Source organism: Malaclemys terrapin, chromosome 7, assembly GCF_027887155.1.
Source record: "Malaclemys terrapin pileata isolate rMalTer1 chromosome 7, rMalTer1.hap1, whole genome shotgun sequence".
In the NCBI taxonomy this organism is placed as follows: Eukaryota; Metazoa; Chordata; order Testudines; family Emydidae; genus Malaclemys; species Malaclemys terrapin.
This window is the reverse complement of record NC_071511.1, coordinates 124352600-124375595: the sequence shown is the minus strand read 5'-3', so window position 1 is coordinate 124375595 and position 22996 is coordinate 124352600. Positions and strand designations below refer to the sequence as shown.

Genomic DNA, 22996 nt, shown 5'->3' with positions numbered 1-22996 from the left:
TGCGTTTATCTCTGGCCCTTTAAAAGCTGTTCGCGCGGGCACCTTCTGCTACGGCATGTTTCTTTTTAAGAAAAGGGCGAGGGAAGATGCTGGTTCCGCACTTAATATTCAGGACCAGCTGATGTCAGTGGGCATATCTGACTTCAGTGGAGTATGTTGACTGGGGATCTGGCCCTCTCTTTTTGGGGGGCGTGTAGTCAGAAGTTATTGTCCAAGGAACTTCACGTTTGCTAGTCCTCCCCTGGAAAAAGCCTGAGCCTTCCCCCTTCTACCACACCCCTAAATTCTCATGCGGACTAGCAAGGCTGGGGGGAGGGAGGAGCAATTCTGATTGGGAGCGGGGGGAGTTGCACATTTGGGAAGGACCAAGGACTGGTTTTCTGAGCCGAGTCCGAGAGCCATGCTGTATATCCCACACCCTCCTGCTCCTGGCTTGGGCACCTCTCTGAATGCCTCCCCTGCTGAATCTGTGGTTTTTCTAAATGATACACCATTTAACAAGCCAGGTCTCCAGATCAGAGCCCTCGAGGTGCCCAAAATGCAGACTCTGTGCAGGTTCCAGGCTGTCCCGCCCTGTCCCCCTCCACCAGCTGTAGCCCAATTATACTAGAGACTTAACTCCACTGTGCCAGATGAAAGTGTCTGTTTCCCACTGCCTTCCTTTGCAATTGTTTGCTTGACCCCTTTTTGCCCTCCCCTGCCTCCCTCCCCCCTTCCTCTCTGAAGCTGAGCCTCTAATTTTAGACGTAGGAAGATAATTGATGGTAGCAAAAGATTGCCTTGTAATCTTAGCATTTTTTGCAGTGGTTGGGGTTGTGGGGGGGAGTAAAGCCAGGAGCTAGAGGCCTCAAACCTTTGTGTCGCCAAAGAAAAGTATGTACAGTCTCCCCTCTGTGCAGAAGAAAGGGGTCCGCTGCTTGGCAATTACATAAAGCTTGGAGTGTAAAAGAGTAAACTAGTGTCTCCCCCTTGCAGATCCTGTTGACTGAAGAGTTCGTAGAAAGAATGCTGGAAGACTTAGAAGATCTGACTTCTCCCGAGGAAGTAAGGCTGCGTTGCTCCCATATCTAGCATCTGCTGGCCGAGAGAAAAGCTGCACAGTTGGCTTGTTTTGTTAGTGTTGGAGTTTGGCAGCTTCCGGCCCTTCCCACAGCTTCAGGGCTCAGCCACCCTTTGAGCCTGCAGGCATAAACCAGGCCCCCTGGAAGAGAAGGGACTGCAGAGGCAATCGGGGACCTGCAGCTAATCCAACACCGCCCCGAGAGTGGGGGGTGTTGGCTAGCGAGGAGGCCGTGGCCACTGCTGCTGCGGAATGCACTGATTCGGCACGCTTCCCCAGGTAGCCTCCACTGGCGGGGGTCCCCACAGCAATTGGAATGCTGCCATCCCCTGGCCAAAGCCCCAGGGGAGCAGAGCGGAGCTGTGCGGCACCCCTGGCCGCTGCACTGGGCTGCAGCTTGTGCCCCCTGCAGCAGCATGGCTGAAGGGCCCCTTTGGCCTGCAGAGCAATGCGGAACACCCAGCATATTTGCTGCCACTTCATATTGCACTTCAGAGCCGCTTTTGGGTGGGGAGGGAGGGGCTATTTCATACCTGCTGCTTGTCCCTTGTTAGTTCCCTTCCCTCCCAAACTCTGTTAAGTTCGAGTGTGGTGCACAGATACACGCAGCCAGCCTGGCAGCGCTGAGCCCAGCAGCAGGGGACGCACCACGGCAACGGACTTTCCCCGTCCTGTGACCCAGTCGCATTTAACACCAGCTCTCCCCTGCACTCCACAGAAATATCCTGCCTCGCTTCAGAGAGCAGTAGCAGCCGTGACATGTAATATTTTTATCCCATTTTTTACAGCTCCCTGCGGACTCTAAAGAAACTTTCCTAGGCTTGTAAAGTAACCCTCCTGTCCCTCTGTCCCTCCCTGCTTCACCTCCCAGAAAAACCTCAGTGCTCTGATTGTTGAACCCTGAGCTGACGTAATGCCAGGGTCATATATGCCCTGTGAAGGAGCGCAGCAGGCGATCAAGCACCTTGCTAGCAGTGTAGTGAATTCTCAGGCCAGCTCTTAGCCATTTAAACCTAAGCCAAAGATCATTTGTGCTAGCACAGAAGTGACCATTTTGGAGTCCCTTTTCCCAGGGCTAGTGTTCCCTAGCTTTATTGGGAAGTACGTAGTGCCAGACAAAGGATGAGACACTGGCTTCCACGCTGCTTTGACATTACTCATTTTAAAATGTTTTCTGACGTATTCTTCTCTGACGTGACCATTTTGGAACCTTCCCAGTTTAAAAGAAAAGGGGCAGGGGATACTGTAGATGGTTATGGTCTTTCATCACCCAGAATCCTGCAGGACTTCGTAAGTCACAGGATTCGTTTGTAAAGAGTTTTGGGTCAACTTTATACATTCCCCAGAGACTTCTTTCGGCTGTTGCCAGTATCCCGCTAGGTAGAATGAAAATCCAATTTTGGGTTCTAGGAAAAGAACCCCTCCTTCATGGTGTAATGAGCCAGGTGAAGGTGAAATGAATACCAACTGCAACACCACACTCGTCTGGTTGAGCACCTCCAAAAACTCATGCTGTGTCTTTGTGTCTCTTCATTAACGTTAGAATGATTGTCTGTTAAGTGCATGAGACCTTAGAGATGGAAGGGGGGCCCATAGGCTAAATCAGATAGTGACTGAAAATATGGGTGCAGGTTATACAGAGGTTTATAAAACGGTTGGCAAAGTAGTGTAACTTGCACCAGTTTTTATTCACTAGATGAGTAAAATTGAGTGTCCCCGTAGAAACTGAGGGGGCAGATGCCCCAAAAATACAATTACTGGAATGGTGGAAGGGCAATTTAGGGGTCCTTTACTGCTTATGCCCACTCTCCAACACACTTGTACCAGACATAGGCAAGTCTACGCTGTGGTGGGGTGGGGTGAATGGCAGCTCGTGTTTTCATAGACAAGCAATTGCTCGTGCAGCTGATGCTGAAGCCCACTCCACGGCGTCCTGGTGTCTAGTTTTAGCGGGCTAGCTGGAGTACAGCTACTGTGGGTAAGTCTGTGGAAGCCGCCACTCTCACGCCTGGCTGCAGTGTAGACATAGCCATAGTTTACATGGGCACATGTGTCATCACTGAATTTGGCCCAAGAACTTTCATGGGAAAGGAACTCATTGCACTAGTTCTGAATTGAACGTCTCTGGTTTAGACGATCCTCCCTAGTCAAGGCAGAACCCCGGGTAGATGCTGCTGTTCAAATCCTTCCATCAGCTGGTGCTAGTCTGTGCGTGCAGCAACCTTTTAAAAACAAAGCAGTTAACTTTCCAGAAGTTCCCGTGCTTTGTCTGCACAGGCTGGGGGTGACTGGGACAATCCTATTCCCTGGAACAACTTTCAAGATCAGTTCCTTGCGTGTTTATGAATGGGGCAAATGTGTAGTCCGGACAAGCCCTAAAACACGAGAGGCAGCTTTAAATAAATAGGCTGCCATTGTACACATCTAGGCATTTGTAGGGTTAATCAGCCCTGCGTCCTCTCCCCCCTTCCCCCCCCCCTTTTCTGTTCTTGATATCCTTTTTCCACTCTGACTTTCCTCTGCAAAACCAGCAGTGGGGAGCAAAAATGAAAGGGAGTTGGGGTCTTTTTCCTCCTCTGAGACGCTTATCCTGTAACTCCATGATAGCCCTAAACCCCGCTGCCCCCCAGCTTACCCTTAGTGCAGACACCCTTCCATTTGCTTCCTGCTCAGACGAACTGAGGCAGGGACACTGACTCTCTGAGCAGGCCCGTCGTCTTGTTTCTCCTTGCAACAGTTCAATACTTCCCACAGCAAAACTGTTTTTGACAGAGCTAGCCCAGTACATTCTAAGGACGCCTCAGACACTGGCCAGGAGTGCCCAGCGCTGGTTCTGGGAGCAGGAGTTCTGGGGTTACTTTCCAACAGGAGGGTCTGTGTGGTGGGGTGGAGCTAGGACTGGATGAACCAGAGCAGCTGTAATATTCATGGCGTCCCCTCCACATGAAGAAGTAGCCACTGGAAGCAGTGGTGTGTAAAATCAGACTTGAGCTCAAGTTCCTACGCTGGGTATCGCAACCAACACTTTCTTAATCGTTAGGGCAGCTGTGTGTGTGGACATGAGCCAGGGAACAGTCACTGCAAAGTCAAGGGGGTTGTTCCAGGGGGGAGGGAGGGGGGTTTTGCCATAAATAAAGTGGCCCAAGGACGGTATTCAGAAACACTGGCTGTCCTCCACCAGAACAGCATGACTAGCTGCTAGCCATGTGAATCATTGTGCCAGTTCTGCCTGCTACATACAGAACCATACAGCCTCACGTATATCACATGCCACAGAGAATCTTAAAGCCGCTGTCTGATTCTTGCTTTAAGGCAAACAAAGGGGGCTCGTGGGGCCTGGGGACAGTTGGAGGAAACACAGTGAAGTGGAAAGGGAGATACTCTTGCAAATTGCAGACTTTCACTGAGATGCGGAAGGGGAGGGAAAATGGTGGTGGGAACAGTAACCCTGGCAGAATTCACCGAATGAAATGAACAACGCTTGGGCTGGAACCTCGTAACTTTACTTTGGCAGCAGAGACACAAACCGCATTATCTAATGTCCACTGCTGTCCAAAACATACTGATGGGGGAGGGGGAAACGCTTTCTTAGTGGCCCTTCGCTTTAAAATAAAAATAAAAAAACTTAGCTCTTAAATGGAGGGCTGCCTACTTTCAGAATAGCTTTGGGTTAATGCGGGTTAGGCTGCAGGGAAATGCATTAACTGACTCCCTTTATTGCCTCGTAGTTTAAACTTCCAAAAGAGTACAGCTGGCCTGAAAAGAAACTGAAAGTCTCCATCTTACCAGATGCTGTGTTTGACAACCCTCTGCATTAGAGCTGAATTACACCCTTCTGACATCTGGGAGAGCCAAGTGACTGTACATTGCTCAGTGACTCACAGGATAATTAATGCAGTAAGAACTATGCCTTCAAATAAAGTAGATTGCTGCACAACCACTGCAAACAGAAGAGTTACACAACACCAACCCAGACAGAACTGGACAGTGCTGGGCCACTTCTTCCCCATCCTTTCCTGGGCTGAACTCTCCGGGAACAGCCTGCGTATGTTTGAGTGCAAGTGAGAAATATTTAACTATGAAAAGTAGTGGTAAGAATTTTTTCCCTGTTCTAGCTGGCTACAAATATCCCTGCAGTCTTCGCCCAGGGTGTAGATACCTTGTACGCCTGTATTTACATACGCACTCTGCCAGGTGCAAGCCCATGGATTAAATGTTCTCTACGTGACTTTGGAATCCTTTTGGTTAGCCAAACTTTTACCGATTGCAGAACTATTCCTCCAGGGGCTGTTTTGTCTTTTCAGAAACGGAATGGTGTTAACGAGGCCAGAAGCTCGCACGCTTCATTTAAAGATGAACTCTCAAGTTTAGTCAAAAAACAAACCCAAACCCTCCCTGCTGCTAGGATTCGGAAAGGTCTGAGCGTTGAGCTCGGTCTGATTAGCTCTGGTATCGCTGCAAACAGAGGCAACTTTCTTCTTGCACATCCTGTCCTAGCGTATGAATGTATGCATGAGCCCCGGAGAAGGTTGTGACCTCTGCTTTTGCACAAGCAGGAGGAAGAGAGACTACCGGGGCAGAGGAGGAGATCTCCTGTTTACAGAATGTTTATCTTTCAAGGGATGCTGTCAAGTATTTTTTCCTTGCTATTGTACAGAATCCCTTTGAATCCTAGAAGTGGGAAAGGATCTGTATGTTCCGAGGGGCCACGCTCCAGGAACCAGAGGGCTGCTCTAAATTGTTTAATATGGAGATCGGATCCACCCTCCCCATCAACAGAGAGAGCCACCAGCAGAGTCCTGGAAGAAAGCCCTACCTGCACTACAAAACAAACCCTGCTGGGGACCCGCTTACAGCACAGTTGTCCTTAGCACAGTTCCATCTTACCAGACTCTGTGTTCGACAACCTGTGTGCACATGGGACCGTAGCCATGTGCTAAGGATTTGAACCTTGCTTTAACGATTGGGGGATGAGCAGGCTGTAACCGGGGCCCCCAAGTTATATTGTAGTATGAGCTTCAGGCTCTGCTTCCAACATGACACTCCCTCTTGGTCCCAGCGGCCTCCCTTAGACCAAGATGGAGCACGTGTGCTGAGAGCTTTTGTCTCTGCAGGTTGCATCCTGGTTCCGAAGAGCAGGCCGTTGGTGGGTGCATTGCAGATGGGCTGCAGGCTACCCCATGCTTGAGTCCTTCCCCTGCCAATCCTGGATTGTTCTCTAAAGTAGATTCACCAGTGCTTTCTCAGACAGATTCACACTGGAATACAGTCACTTCTAATTATGTGGGGGCAGATTTCTCCCCCCACCCTTTCCCACTCACAAGCTAACATGGCCGTTTCTTCGTCTCTGGTTGTACACAATACAGTGGTCTTAACATGGCTGTGGCAACAACTTTTAACCACTGACTGCCTTTGATCAAACCGCAATGGCTAAAACTGGCCCATACCTCACAGAAGCTGGTTGTTGTTGTTGTCTTAATTTCTTCCCAACAAAGTGGGATTTTGTCAAGATTTTTAAAATATATTTTGGAGCTGGTTGCTGTAGGATGTATAGTCCTGTGGTTGAGGCATGTATCTAGGAGCCGAGAGGTCTGACTCTGGATTTCCTGTGTGAGTGTAGGCAAATCACTTCACTTCCTCCTCTGCAAATGAGGATAATATTCCTGGGGGGGGGGTTGGGATGCCTAGACCATTAGCATCTGTGAAGTGGACCAAGATTCTCAGAGGGAGGTACAAGTACCATTATTTTTATTATTATTTAAGGAAAGCCAAATCCAGATCCTACGTTGCTTAACAGCTTCCTTTTTACAAAGCTATGAAAGCAATTTCGATGTAAATTAGTCTGTAATTTTGTCTGAACTCAAAGGATCATCTTGAAATGATATTTTTTAAGAGCAGAGTTTCCAATCTCCGGGCCAGCCAGAGTGATTTTTGTGTTGTGGCAGTCTGCATTTATCCAGGAGAATCTTTGGCTGGCTTGCAGCGTCCCATTTACTATGAAATGTGTATGCAGTGCCGGTCTGTTCTGTTCCTTAATGTTGGTGGGAGTTGTAGATGCATTTCCAGGGGCCAGTGGACTAGAGAGAGGCTGAAAATTGGCATGCAAATCTACCAACCCAGGCACAAAATAGACTCCCCTCCTCACCTCACTGTGAAGAAATAGTGGCATCATGCCAATCAGAAAAGGAGGAAAGCGGACAATGAAGACTTTGCCCTAAATCCACAGATTTCAAAGAGCGGCCCATGAACCAAACACTTGCCAGTGGTGTTTGGAGAACTGGCTGATTGCCACAGGGCCGGCTCCTCTTCCTTCTTTCCAGCTGCGAAGTCTCATTAAGAGAAGCTGAAAGCACAGGACTTTCCTAGAGTGATTTGTCCATGTCAGCAATTGCTGCTGTTCCCACAGAAGTCACAAAGGGGCAGAGACCAGGAGGCCATCTGAGTTCTGTCTCTCTGCCCTAACTCGAGTTGAGACTCTTTGAAACCTTCCCACGAGACACATGAGCGAGTGCCGGACTGTAGGTAAAATACTTTCTCTCTGCAGGATTTTTCTCCAAATCTGCCTCTCTCACAATTGTTCTTCCGTTCTGCATTCACTCCTGTTTATCGCTGTGGGTTGGATGTTGGTTGGTTTCAGAGGGGGATGTGAAGGGACCACACTGAGGCTTGGCCTAGGCTACACAGGTAGGTCGATGTAAGCTTCCTTGTGTCGACCTAGCTGTGGAAGTGTCTTCACTCCAGTTTGGCTCCTGACGATGTAAGTGGCTGTCTACACCGATTTACTAACATCACCTTCCCAAGCAGGGTAGAGTCACAGTCCATGTCATTAGGTTGACCCAATGTCAGTGTAGACACCGTGTCGCTTATGTCTACTGTTATTGGCTTTCAGGAGCCATCCCGCAATGCCCCACACGGACAATACAATCTATACAGGCGCTCCTGGGGAGGATGTGTGCTGCCAACACAAATGCACACTCACGAGTGATTTAATAACTCCGGTGGCTGTCTGCCGTAATAAATTCAGTTGACATAATTTTGTAGTGTAGACATGACCTGAGTGCTTTGGAAATCCCAGCTATACCCATGTGTTTTTGTTTATATGTCATGTATTTATATCTAGTCATCAGTATTTGAGTTATGACCAGTTGGCAAGATAGGTACCTTTGATTTGTAAGACACTTTCTCACAAACCCTATTCTTAAAGCCTCGCTGGCTGCCAAATTACATTTTGTTTCAAGGGAAGGAAGTCGGGTCTTCCTAATTAGTTTAGCAAATAAAAACAAAACAAAACAAATCACTGCTACAATAGCAATCTACGGCCTATTGCCAGCCTCTCTGCAAGAGATTCACTGGTGAAAGGAAACCTTTTGACTCTGTCCCACTCCTGTCTCCATTCTTTTAGAACAAGAAAGTTGCACATTAATCAATATTTAGAGAACTCGTCACCCATAACATTTTTCCCTGTGTGCAGTTGAAGTTTGCAGCCGTGCCAAAGACTATTCAGTTGGCAGCTAAATGAGATCTTGAGTTTTGATACTTTTCTAGTTTTTGTCTTGGACAGGGGGAGGAGGGGTGACATGGAAAAAAGAGAACTTTTGAATATATATATTTTTAAATGAGTAAATGGCTTGAAAAGGGAAATGCATAAATGTTAATTCCAAGGTGGTTTTCCAGGCCAGTGTTGTTGAGAATGGCAGTTCACTCATGCTGCTTTTAGATTTGTTCAGGCTGGCAGAGATTTGAACAGGGATTATACAAAAACCAAAGCCATGCAATTTGTGTTGGGTGGAAGCGGCGATCTGGATGTAAATTGCATTTTAAAATAAGTGTGTAGAGATTTCTCTTCTCTCTACCCCCCCAAAAAAGAGAGAAATCTTCCAATGCAGATAGATAGGAATACTTCCTTATGGCAGACCTGTGATGCCTTGAAAGTCTATCATGGGGACAGCCACCTTCAAACAAGGGAAATCCCAAGAGCTGTAAACACTCTTGCATTCACACACTTGTTTAAAAAAAAAAAAAAAAAAATTACAGTTACAGTATTAAAGAAACTAGGCTCTCAGCAAACCAGAGAGACCTTAAGTGTTGCAATTGGCGTGACCTGTTGTAATATTTTCTGTGGCCTAGATCTAGAATATCTGCTATGTGTAATGGCTTTGAGGACAGCGGTAGGTTGGTTTGATTGGACACAGATTTGCCAGGAATGATTTGAGACGGCATGCTAAAGCCCTTCATTTTAAATAATCTGTAGCTCTTGAATGGTCACAGGGCACAAGGTTGTCTTTGAGGAAATAAACATTTGTTTACAAAACTTGAGACCAGTAGAAGTACTTAGAGGATGGAATTTAAACAACATAATGAATTGATGCACAGTTTGTTAGACATTGACCTGCAGTGTCTGTGACCCAAGTGTTGCAGATTGCGCTATTGCAAGCAAACCTGGCAGTGAAATTAACTAAAACGAAAGTGAATCTGACTTGGGACCCAATTCTGCAGCGGGATCCATGTGAGCAAATCCTTGTTCCAATGCTCAGTCCTACTGACATGAGCCAGGCACACGGGTCTGCTCGCATGGAGACTGGCCCTCGGGCTGTGTTGATTGTCAACGCCAGGCGGAACCACTTGACGTAAAAAGCAAATTAAGAATTTTTTAAATCTACAAGAGTTTCATTTATAATAGACAGAGCAAATAGTCATATTTGTCTTCTCTGACATTGTCCACAAATGGCTGTCTTGTTAGCAAATGGAAGGTGAAATTATGACGTGGCTGCTTCTTCGTCTGTTCTAATCATTAACAGTTTGCCGAAGTTACTGCTGCTTCTCTCTCGATCCCCTGGTGTGACTCTGCAGGCTCTTTAATTGAATGAGCTTCGTTCTCGTTACTCAGGTACTGTGCGTTTACCACATCAAGCTAGTCAGCAGCGCCTTCCAAGGAAAACTCTTTCAGACACTCCATTTAGAGACATGGCCGCCGCTCACGTTCTTCTCCGGTGGTGGGCAGAAGCGATGTCTTCTCTTGCGTTTCTCTGGCCTTTTTATTACTCCGAAAGGCCTGTATGGAAAAGGGATCTTTGTTGCTTAACAGCTCGACTTGCACCTGCTGTTTATTGCACCTGCTGTTTATTCCTGCCTCACATGTTCACATCCAAAGTCATAACCCCCGTTTTGTTGCCTTGTAACTAGCTGCTAGCAAGGGTTGCTCTCCCAACTGGGGTGGGGACTGTAACTTCAGGGGGCGGGAAATAGATGAATAGACTTTTAAAATGAGTACGGACTATTAGATCATCTAGCCCAGGGGTGGCCAACCTGAGCCTGAGAAGGAGCCAGAATTTACCAATGTACGTTGCCAAAGAGCCACAGGCATACATCAGCAGCTCCCCACCCCCGGCTCCCAGCGCCTCCCACCCACCAGCAGCCCCACCGATCAGCACCTCTCCCTCCCTCCCTGCACCTCCCGTGGCATGCAGGAGGCTGGGGGGGAGGGGGAGGAGCGAGGGCACAGCAGGCTCAGGGGAGGGGGCAGGAAGGGGTGGAGAGGGGGCAGGGCCTGTGGCAGAGCCAGGGGTTGAGCAGTGAGCTCCCCCCAGCACATTGGAAAGTTGGCGCCTGTAGCTCCAGCCCCGGAGTCGGTGCCTGTACAAGAAGCCGCATATTAACTTCTGAAGAGCCGCATGTGGCTCCGGAGCCCCAGACTGGCCACCCCTGCTGTAGTCTGCCTTCATGTATAACCCAGGCCACAGGGTTTCACCCAGTCACCCATGCACTGAGCCCAATAGCCTGAATGTGTCTTAAGCATCTTTTAGCCGGATGACATTAGATGGAAAATCCACTAGTTCCCTTGATAGATTTTTCCAATAGCTAATCATCCGCACTTGTATATAAAATGCACCTTATTTCTAGTTTCAGTTAAACGACAGGAGCAGATTAATTGTTAAGCAGCAAAGATCTCCTCCCTGCTTAATAAAAGCAAGGGAAGTGGGGGATGAATGGGGAGCAGATGTTTCAACAGGAATCTATCCAGATTGAACGTTTTTGTTCCGAGTCATCACGTCCTAACATTTTAAGCCTAATTTAGGTCTCCGATACTATTGCAATTTCCAGCGAGATCTGTAGCAGCTTATCATTTTTGTGACACTTCCCTAGCATAATGGTATATGCTCGTTCTTTCCTTTTTTGTAAAGCTTTCGTTCAGTGCGAGTCCAAAATTTCAAACCGAGAATAAGCCTGTGGCGGGCGGTGTGGTTTAAACTGAGCCCACATACTGACCTGTATCTCTCAGGCAATTAACCTGTCGTGTAATACACGTCACCACTTATTCATTTCTAGTACCAGTCTATTTTTCCTAAAATTGCTCACAGACCATAAAATCATAAAAAGTGGCATATTAGCTTAGAAATGTCATTTCAAGTCTGCCATAAAGGAGCCTATTTCCTTCCCTCCATGAGATAATGGGAGGTGGTAAAAGTATTAAATAATCTTGTGTGCCTCATTATTCACGGTTGAAATTTTAGGTCCCTGATAACAGTGTTACATAAATACAGAAATCACTGTGTGGTAAATGTTAAAAGGACACTGTCAAATGCTTTTTCATTTTTTAAATGACCTAAAAGTATTTTTTCTCCTTTTTTTTTTTTTCTTCAACATCCTCTTAAAAGCGGGAGTAAAATTTCCTTTGTTGCTGATTGTTCTATTTTGCAAACACTGATTATTTTTATTTTTTTCTTCTCTGCACTTCTCTGCTAGGGAGGCTGTTAAAGCAAAATGGTTTTTGTTCCCTTCCCCAAAGCCCAACTACAGTGTTGTAAGCGCAGCTCTGTAAATACTCGTCTGCTGCAGAGCCGGTGGAGGGAGCAACACGTTGCCTTGATGTAGGTCCTACATAAACAGTTGTGGCTGTTGTTTCTTGACAGTGGAGTGGTTTAGAATCCAGGGGATATTCCACAGTATAATAGTTTCCTGATATCCAGTAGGATCCAGATTAGGCCCAAGATGCCTTTGCCAATTTCCTCTGTAACAACATACAGAATTTCAAGCTACCACCTGCCTTACAGAATGTCAAGCCCATTGGGGACAGAAGAAAGGGGAAGTGAGTTTAAACGACTGTGTCCTTCAAGCAGGGACTGATCACAGAATCTGAGGATTTTGCCCTTTTATTTTTGTCCTTTTGCCTTTCCTTGAAGCAGCAATTTACAGCTCATTGGCACTAGACTGTTTCCTGTGCACAGGAACCTGCCGTTCCAAATGCAGGATTCTTCACTGGTCCAAATCCATTCAAATCCAGCTCCCACCCTCCAATAAAGCCCCGGTGGGCTTGGGTTCAGCTGGAGTCAGAAGCAGAGGAGGAGATGTTTAAAGGAATGATTAGCCATATTCACAACGAAGGGATTGACTTGCTTTTTCAAAACTCTTTTATGTCCCTAGGGCCCGGGTTGGCTACCAAGTCCTTTTCCTTACCTATAAATATTTTTGTAAAGGGATAGAGCTTTTGTTTCTGTTGTTGTTGACGACACTAACTGTTGGAAAGCTGTTGAGCTGGTTAACCTAGGAGAAAATGAGCATTTATTTGTGGGTTACATAAAACGGACAGAACCCGGACTGCTGGGGTTGCTTTTGCAGCCATCAGCTGAGGTGAACGTTTTTGTAGTTCGTCTGTTTCTTTTTTGCGTGCGTGTGTGTGTATTTTTCTTATTAGAATTCTAAGGACACTGCAGAATCGATCTGCAAGGAGCCTGTGTTCCTGCAGTCAGTCTGTCAGTACTTTGTAGTTGGACTTATTTTTTTTTTTTTAAACCAAAAAAAAAAAAAAAAAATTACAAATGGAAAGCTAAACTAGCAGAGGTTTTTAAATATTTTATATTAGTTCCTAATGTAAATTCTTACTTTGTTATTGGAGTGCCAGTGCAGTCCACCTGCACGTGACTTTTGTAATATTTTTGTGAATCACTAAACATTTTTTCTCACGTGTATTCTAAGTGCATTAAACATATTTGCATAATTGGTTGTGTCCTTTTCTCGGTGTGGTTGCAAAAGAAAGAAAATGGGATGGATTGATTCACGTTCGTTATCAGAGCTACAGTTAGCTCCTTGCTTATCAACCAGTCTCTCCTTAGTCTTAGAATTAGCTAGACTATAGGTCTTATCTATGGAGGGTAACTCCTGTTCTAAACTGTTAGGGCAGCCCATAAATTAGAAAGGAGAAGAGAACTTAAGTACTTCAGGGCCAATTTCTGTCCTCAGGTACATCAGCCCCTTGGCTTCAGTGGGAATTTGCAGGTATGTTTGGAGGGAACAAGTAAATCGGGGGGGACAGGAGAGATGGCCCAGAGAACACTTATGAAAAACATATTACTGAGCTAATGTTGCAATGATTTCCTAGTAATTCAGAATGATTTTGCAGTCATCTTTTTACACTCTTCAGTAATGAATTCTTTTAAGGTCAGAGAGAGGGAGGGTGGGAATATCTGACCTGGGAGAGGGGAAATGACAGCCTACAAAAGAAGGGAGAAAGATGGATGAGGAGAAGAAATCCACTTTCAGTCTAGATTCTTTCTCTCTCTCCTTGAAGAGATACTATTGGGTCACATCATCCTCCCCCACCCCCCACTTACCCTTTAATTTCAATGGAAACAAGTATCCTGTTGTCAGCAGAAATGGTTCCATGAGGTTATTTTTGAAGTCTGAGCGTGGAAATCATTCATTTCTACAGGAATAACCTTTGTCCTATAAACAGTGCAGCATCCTGCTACTGGGAGAAAAACCAGCAAGTGAAACTGACCGTGGCAAAAAACTAAAATTGACTACCCCGTTTCCACTGCTCATCCTGAATGGTATTAGGATTTTGGGGTTAAATCCGAGCGGGGTTTCAGATGCTCCAGTGGTTAATGTCCGTGAGCGGGGGAACGAGATAGCGCCGAGCATCGCAAAGCGCTCAGCTTTCAAGGAGCTGGGCTAATCTGGGAGGGAGCGAGAGAACGGGGTGCTGACCAGAATCCAGGGCAGGTGGCTCTGAAGACATGCAACTTGTCTTGCTCTGATCAGGTTGGCTGGATTTCAGGCTGAGACGCTGCAGGAGGGGATGTGCCTGGAGGTGTGGCTGGGGTTTTGTTTCTGTTGAAGAGCCCTGCCAATAAACTGGGACCCCCAGGGAAGTTACGGGTATTGGGGGGCACCCAGAGGTCCGAAGCAGCATTCAGGGCTCCCTTGTGCTCAGTCCAGTGTGTATGTAGGCACATGACAAGATGTGTCCTGCCTCAAAGCGTTTTCTGCTTAAATATAAGACCGGTTAACAGCATTGATGGGTTGGTCGTGTGGTGGTGATGCTATGATCTACCCTTCCACAGCAGCGAGTGGGGAAGGTGCAAACACTGGAGGAAGGCGGCCGCTCAGAAAGGAAAAGTCTGCCTGTGTCACCAAAAGCCTGCCTTTGGAATGGGGGGAGGTGGGGTAGGGGTGGCCAGCCATGTGCTGCTTTGGTTACAGCCTTAGATCAAGCCCGAAAAACCCCAAGCCTCTGACTTGGCTTCTTAGGGGGGCGGGAAGGAATTGTCAAGATCATCTCCACCCCCACTTGTGTTCTAGCTTTTGGGAGGGCCCCTGAGCCAGGCACCGGCAGCAGCTGCTTTCTTCCCTTTCAGCTGCTCGCTGAACTCTGCCTACACAAGTTTTGTTTGAGTGTGGACTTAACCAGATTAGTCAGTAACACTTCCTGGAACCCATGAGCCGCGCTGCTGGGCCCCCACACATTCTTTGGTTTCCTGCTTAGGCTCGTTTTAAACCCAGGAGGAGTTTACATGTCGATTAACTACAACCAAGCTGCTGGGCTCGCCTTCCTCCCTGGGGCGGGGTTTCTGTCTCCCGAGACATAGGGAGCCAGAGTCTTTTTGCCCCTTTTGGGTCTCTCTTATACAAGCTGATGCCCTTCAAGAGCCATTGTCTGTGGCGCTCTCTTGGGGGGTATGGTGAAAGACTCTGGATGTGCTGCTGTTAGCATCCTAGAGCTGATGACTAAGTTACTGGTTCGATGGCCCTTTACCCACTGCTGCCTTGTTAGCAAACCCCAGCCAGGGGCATAGACTAATTCATTACATATAAACTGCTCTGGGCAGCACAAAGAATTTGGCCTGGTCTCCTCCCGATGAGGTTAGCATCTGGCATGACGTTCGGCTCCTCGGGGCGGGGGGAGAGGGCCTTGGTTGCCTTGCTGCGGATTGGACATTTTAAGGGAGAAACCGCTCTGTGCTGCAAGGAAACGCAACTGCTGCTTCTGGGCGGCCTCCAGTGAAGACAAGCCAGAAGCAACAGATCTCCTGCTTCCTATTAACCCCTCAGTGAGGCCCAGACGTGGCATGTTAGATAGATAATGGATAGATAAGACAGAAAATATCAGATTGCCTCTACATCAATCCATGATACGCCCACAGCTTGAATACTGTGTGCAGATGTGGTCGGCCCAGCTCAGAAACGATACATTGGACTTGGAAAAGGTTCAGAAAAGGGCAACAAAAATGATTAGGGGTATGGAACGGCGGCCGTATGAGGAGAGATTAATAAGACTGGGACTTTCCAGCTTGGAAAAGAGAGGACTAAGGGAGGAAATGATGGAGGTCTATAAAATCATGACTGGTGTGGAGAAAGTAAATAAGGAAGTGTTACTTACTCCTTTTCATAACACAAGAACTAGGGGCTACCAAATGAAAAGAATAGGCAGCAGGTTTAAAACAAACAAAAGGAAGTATGTATGCACACAAGGCACCGTCAACCTGTGGAACTCCTTGCCAGAGGATGTTGTGAAGGCCAAGACTATAACAAGGTTCAAAAAATAACTAGATAAATTCATGGAGGACAGGTCCATCAATGGCTATTAGCCAGGATAGGCAGGGATGGTGTCCCTAGCCTCTGTTTGCCAGAAGCTGGAAATGGGCAACGGGCTGGATCACCTGATGATTCCCTGTTCATTCCCTCTGGGGCACCTGGCATTGGCCACTGTCGGAAGACAGGATACTGGGCTAGATGGACCTTTGGTCTGACCCAGTATGGTCATTCTTATGTTCCTCAGGTGGTAACAAGGGGTTCAAAAGATGGAAGGGGACACACTGATTCCTTGATTAATCCCCTTCACCCCTCCCTTCCTGCTCTACTACGGCTTGGCACTGACAATCCGACCTTCTGCCTATAGACCTCAAAGCACAACACAAAGATGGGTTGAACATCACCATCCCATTACTCCGGGGGTGGGGGAATTAAACTATTGTCCAAGGCTGTAGTAAATCACTGACAGATTTGGGAAGATAACTTGGGTCTCCTGACTTCCATCCAGCCCTGTGCTCAGTCCGGTAGAGCCTAGCTGCCTCTAAAGAGGGGCTAAAAAAACTCCTTGTGACTCATCCTGATAAGAATCTTTATGCTTGATGCTGCCCTCTGGTTGGTCATTCTGATCACTTTACACCCCACTCTGAGCTGGCTTCCTTTGCATTTAATAATGAGAATTCTTAGCCCTCTGTGACCCCACACTGGCTTACCTAGGATTGACCACACACCGTCGGCTGAAGAGACCACACCCCCTCGCCCCTGCTGGGCATGCTCCAACTCAGTGGTTGTCCTACTGTCCCCCTTTCAGGAGTCTGATTTGTCTTGCGTACCCCCAAGTTTCACCTCACTTAAAAACGACCTTGGTTACAAAATCAGACCTAAAAATACAAAAATGTCCCAGCACACAATTACTGAAAAATGGCTGACTTTCTCACTGTTACCATATAATTATAAAATAAATGAATTGGAATATTAATAATGTACTTACTTTTCAGTCTGTAGTATAGAGAGCAGTATAGACAAGTCAGTGTCTGCATGACATTTTCGTTTGTACAGATTTCGCTACTGCTTTTTCTGTAGCCTGTTGTAAAACTCGGCAAATACCTAGATAAATGGATGTCCCCCCAGTGGTACGGGTACTCCTGGTTGAGAACCGCTGTTCTAACTGGAAGCAGGATATAAAAGGGAGCAGCCCAGCTCAGTCTGGACTGACTGAGGAGGAGAGTGGATGCACGCTGCAGGCTCCTACCAGAGAGCTGCTGGAGCTCCATACTGCTGAGGCTGAAGGAATCTAAGCCGGAACTCCCCTCGCCGCGGAGGACGAGAGCAACGGGAGCTACCGGCAAGAGAACTGACAGAGCAGGAATCGAGGCTAGGAAGTGGCCCAGGGAACATGAAGATTGAAATGGGAAACCGAGCCCGAACCCAGAACTACTGGTTGAACAGGGCCCTGGGTCGGGACCCAGTGGAGTAGGGTGGGCCCGGGCCCCCTGCCCCCCTCTGCACCTAGCGCTAGGTGCAGGCACTGCCCGTAAGGTGGACACAACTGCCCAAGGGCAGCTCTAAGGACTCTGGTCTCTAGGCTGAACCACCCCAAGGGCAAGGTCCGGCCGGGGCTGCTTGAGCTGTAGCTACCCCTTTGTCTGCCTCAACCCGCCATCCCACAATGGAGTGTTTCTACCCCGCGACACCATCTTATGAAGGGCTTTTCCTCTGGAATAGGGAGTCCCTGTATTTGACTCCAGCGGTCAGTGTCCTCCACTTCCTGGCTGGTCCAGCAGTCAAAAGGTCCCCTCTGCTAGAAAAGCTTGTGTCCACTGCCCCAAGCTTATTTTGTCCATCTGACTGACCCAGGCTTTGTGTTTTTCAAAGGGCTGCCCCCACATCTCATCTCTTTGTTGGTGGTGCTGCTGCGTTTGGAGCCATCTTCAAAGCTGTCTGTGCATCCATACTGCGCAAGCACCATCCGGTCTACACGCTGGGCCTTGATGGTGAACGTGCTAAACTGCTCAGCCAGTCTGAATCCTCTGGTGATCCAGACATTGCTGATCGCCTAATCGAGTCACTAGATGCTGCTAGATGGGCACAATGGGAAGAGACGCCTTGGAATCGAGACGTCACTCACTCAAGTAGGAAATGCTGGAATTTGATTCGTCATCTCGGCACAGCTCAGCAACCACCAGCCCTAAGCCGGCCACCTGTCATGCCAGGCCAAGCGCCCACCTGTCTGCTGAATGTGTCAAAGGCCCCAAATGAGAAACATGTCAGACGACAAGTCCATGAGCAATGCGTCAGTTCCATCGGAGAAACGCCACTCAGAGAGCTGTTCACAGCCACAGAGTTAGACAACATTCTGAGTGATGATAGGAGCGGCGCTGCTGCTGGCTATGACAACATATCGCCAGAGCTCTTGAAGCGCCTTGGAACTTGTGCTCATCAGTGGCTCGCACGGTTCTTCACGCGAGTGGGTCAATGAAGAGTGACTTCCGAAGACATGGCGAATGTCAAAACTCCTTGTTCTCCTGAAACTGGAGAAAGACTCATATAATGTTGCAAACTATCCACCGATTTCCCTGTTGTCTGTGTTATTTAAGGTGCTGGAGAGGCATTCTTCAGTGTATCTCCTCAGAAGTGGAGTCAATACTCAGCGTTGAGCAAGCAGGCTTTCAGAGAGCTCAGAGCACCTGCAATCAATGCTAGATTTGACAGCATTCATCGAAAAACGGTTTTCAGACAAACCTGGAGATGGGAGCCGTATTCTGGTCCTGGCAGCGGGATATCACATGGACTGGCGCACGGGGCTCTTAGTTAAATTGTCAGGAGCACTCCCAGCCTGGGTAGTCAACATGATTGACCATCTCCTCTCCAACAGACTTTTCCGAGCGTACGTGGGAGACCGTGCATGGAAAAGCCAAGCCACCCGTCTATCCCAAGGCTCTGTGCGGGCGATTCTCAACCTGTACACAAATAACCTCCCGGTCCTGCACATTCACTTAGGAGACATTTGGTGAGGGATCCAAGCATGGACATGCCCAGAACTTGAAGATGCCCTAAACCAGGGGTGGCTGGAGCCACATGCGGCTCTTCAGAAGTTAATATGCGGCTCCTTGTATAGGCACCGACTCCAGGGCTGGAGCTACAGGTGCCAACTTTCCAGTGGGCCGGGGGGTGCTCACTGCTCAACCCCTGGCTCTGCCACAGGCCCTGCCCCCACTCCACCCCTTCCCACCCCCTCCCCTGAGCCTGCAGTGCCCTCCCCCCTCCACCTCCCCCCCAGAGCCTCCTGCACACCACGAAACAGCTGATCGGGATGTGCAATGAGAGGGGGAGGTACTGATGGGCAGGGCTTCCGGTGGGTGGGAGGCCCTGGGAGTGGGGAGTGGGGGAGCTGATGGGGGCTGCTGCTGTATTACTGTGGCTCTTTGCCAATGTACATTGGTAAATTCTGGCTCCTTCTCAGGCTCAGGTTGGCCACCCCGGTCTAGATAATACTTAGTCCTGCCATGGGGCTGGACTAGATGACCCCTCGAGGTCCCTTCCAGTCCTATGATTTGATGATTCTATGAAAGGCATCCGGTCTTGATCTGAAGACATCATGAGATGAAGAATCCACCACTTTCCTGGGTAGTTTATTGCAATGGTTATCCACCCACATTTTTGTGCCTTATTTTTAATTTAAAATAATTAATTTTTTAATTTAAATTCCGTCTCCTTCTCAGGCTCAGGTTGGCCACCCCTGCCCTAAACGCTGACTTGATTAAGGTGGCCGAATCCTGTAGTCGGTGGTATATAAAACCAAATGTGACCAAGACGGTTTTGAGTATCTGACCGTGCCAGAGCAGCCCATGAACTGAACATCTTTCTCAATAGACATCGCTTGAAACACAAATCCCACCCAGCCCACCTTGGAGTAACCCTTGAACAGTGGCTTTCAACCTGTGGTTCGTGGACCCCTGGGGGTCTGCGGACTCAGATTTCCAAAGGGACCCACACCTGCATTTGAAATTTTTTTAGGGATCTGCAAATGGAAAAAAAAGAAGTTGAAAACCACTGCCTTAAATAGATCATTCATACATCTGATTGCCCTTATATAAATCCATGGTACGCCCTCATCTCGAATACTGCGTACAGATGTGGTCTCCTCATCTCAAAAAAGATATACTGGCACTAGAAAAGGTTCAGAAAAGGGCAACTAAAATGATTAAGGGTTTGGAACGGGTCCCATATGAGGAGAGATTAAAGAGGCTAGGACTCTTCAGCTTGGAAAAGAGGAGACTAGGGGGGATATGATAGAGGTCTATAAAATCATGAGTGATGTGGAGAAAGTGGATAAGGAAAAGTTATTTACTTATTCCCATAATACAAGAACTAGGGGTCATAAAATGAAATTAATAGGCAGCAGGTTTAAAACAAATAAAAGGAAGTTCTTCTTCACGCAGCGCACAGTCAACTTGTGGACTCCTTACCTGAGAAGGTTGTGAAGGCTAGGACTATAACAGAGTTTAAAAGAGAACTGGATAAATTCATGGTGGTTAAGTCCATTAATGGCTATTAGCCAGGATGGGTAAGGAATGGTGTCCCTAGCCTCTGTCTGTCAGAGGGTGGAGATGGATGGCAGGAGAGAGATCACTTGATCATTGCGTGTTGGGTTCACTCCCTCTGGGGCACCTGGCATTGGCCACTGTCGGTAGACAGGATACTGGGCTAGATGGACCTTTGGTCTGACCCGGTACGGCCTTTCTTATGTTCTTAACCGCCTGAGGAAAACAGCAGCTAAGGTGCGGTTGTGTCACAATCTTCTATGCAAATTGCCTGGGACTTCACGGGGAGCAAACACTCCAAGTCGCCAACCAGCTGGTTTAGCCCTCTGGTACTCTGCAGCAGACCACCGTGCGCTGGTCTGGCTCCGTTCATCTCCCATCAAATTGGTTGGCACACAACGACACTCAACCATGTGGCTCATTACTGGGATGATTCAACCCACACCAGTACCCTAGAGAGACACGCAGGCACCATTCCCTGTCTCCTTAGCACAAGGAGAATGAGGCGAGAAGACAGGACAGACTCATAAGGGCTTAACCCTACAGAGAGCTCATAATAAACAGAATTAATCAATTGTATGTAGACAGAGTTCCCAAATTATGGCAGAATATGCCATTATACTTAGCAGCTATAGACCACCTTATACCCAAAGATCCTAAGGGAGCGTTATGTAGCAACTGGCTTGCTACGTCATGTCGTCAGAAGGTGGGGAACGCAATCCCACTTCCATCCGGAGGCAGCATTCTTGATCTGGGTTTGCCAGGGGTGGCCCAGATGAATGAGCTAGTCCAGTAATTCTTGGCCTTGGTACAACAGATGTTTTGAGATCCCTTCCCTCCCATCTAGTCATAAAGATAAAGAGGGAGGTGGCAAGCTGACGGAACCTGCTTGCAACCCCCCGCTGAGAAGCCAGAAACTGATCATTGTCATTTCAGCGAATGGAAATGTCTGGTGATGCTGAAAAGCAAGAGCATTGCTTTCTCGAATAGCTTGCCGTGATTAGTTAGTTATGGGTAGAAAGCCTGGTTTAGTAAGATCCCTAAAGAGGAAACAAACTGTCAACAGGGACACCGATTCCAGCTCCAACCCCTGCCAAGAGAGAAGAGATTCAAGCCATAATCCAAGATCCACTGAGAGAGAGGAAGGAACTATTGATGGTGATGCCCTGTGCCTGGGAAGACACGTGGATCGTTGGACAAGGCATCTAAAAAATGTAGCAGAGGAAATCCTCGCAGAGGTTGCTTGCCTTGGTATTCAGATTGGAGGCTATGCTGCGAGGCTCAGTTTGGACTTTGATGGTTTCTGTTAGTAAAATTGGGGAGGAAAAACCAGCTCCCTTAATTGCCCAGGTCGAACAAACGAGGTGTCACTTCTTTCAGGTTAGTCCTGTCTGCTCTCCAAACACATGTCAGTGGGCTAATTAACAGTATCAGCACAGACGCCCGGCCCAATGGACCTGTGACGCTTCCTTGAGCTGCAGGCCCTGGGGACGCTGAGTCCTAATGTCATGAATCCTGCAGCTCTCTGCCTTCTCCTTGTGTATGTAAATATCCGCAGAGAGCGTTTAATAGGACGCTCCCAGCCACCTGCTTCATGGATGGTGGGTTCTTCATTAGCCTGGTGTGGGTACGTTTAACTGCACTGGGCACCACTGGCTGCTGTATCCTGCTGGAAATTTAATTGGATGCATATTTTCCCCCTTGTTTACCTTTTTGTTGTCATCTTTACCCAGCCGTTGCCCCTCTCCACTGAGTTGGGGGGTCTCATATCATCCCCTTGAATTTTAGTCCCAAGTGTTTCCTCTGCTTGGAAGTGACCAGCAGAGCAACAGAGCAAACTGGAGAACAAGAGAGCCTCCCATTTCCCACCCCGGGATGTCTGGATCCCCTATTGCTTCTGCAAAATAAACAGTTAAAACCCAGTTCTGCACAGCCAGACAACCATGCGAAGGCTACAGAGACTTGGTCAGGGGGAAGCAGCCACACTACGTTGGCCAGTGAGCTTGTCTGATGACTTCAGCTAAGAAAGGTAATGGTCAGGCTGGTACCTGGACGGGGAGGTGCCTAAGGAGCAACTCCAGCGTTCTGTGGGGACTGCTCTTACCTTTGAATCAGTGAATGGCCTTGTAACGTACAGATGTTCTCCGAGAGGTGCGTGCGCTGACTCTGCACTCTCATCCAGCTGTGCACCATACATAGGTGGTTAGCTGCCTAACATACAGGAGCGAGCAAAGCGGGGGAGGTGATACCTTTTATTGGCCCAACTTCTGTTGGTGAAAGAGACAAGCTTTCACGTGATCGCTCCCATATCGTGGGACCAGCACGGATACACCAGCACTGCAAATAACATGTACATTTACAAGTACCTACCTTGCTTTCTCACGCTGGATTTTGTTTGCTAAGTTTAGGTGAGTACAGATGCCTGACACCTAATGTGCCTCAACCTCGAGTGTGTCAACAGGAATTAGACTAACCCAGCCCCTGCTCATTTGAAAAGACAACTGAGGGTAGCTGTAGAGTCGTGCTCTCGTCTCTACTATCAGAATATTCTCCCCAGATAGGTACTTGCCAACTGTGATCAAGTCAC

At 47.9% G+C, this 22996-nt stretch overlaps 1 protein-coding gene across 3 annotated transcripts in view; it reads left to right on the top strand.

Moving 5' to 3' along the window:
• SUFU (SUFU negative regulator of hedgehog signaling) overlaps window positions 1-22996 on the top strand; it is a 164535-nt gene that overhangs the window by 121867 nt on the left and 19672 nt on the right. For 2 of the 3 annotated variants that reach the window (XM_054033874.1, XM_054033873.1), the window contains exons 11-12: window positions 976-1044; window positions 4789-13055. The exons of the other annotated variant lie outside the window; for it this stretch is intronic. In XM_054033874.1, coding sequence (XP_053889849.1) covers window positions 976-1044; window positions 4789-4878 — 159 coding nt within the window. In that variant the 3' untranslated portion in view covers window positions 4879-13055. Of the gene's footprint in view, window positions 1-975; window positions 1045-4788; window positions 13056-22996 lie in introns of those variants that run through there. 3 annotated transcript variants of the gene reach the window in all.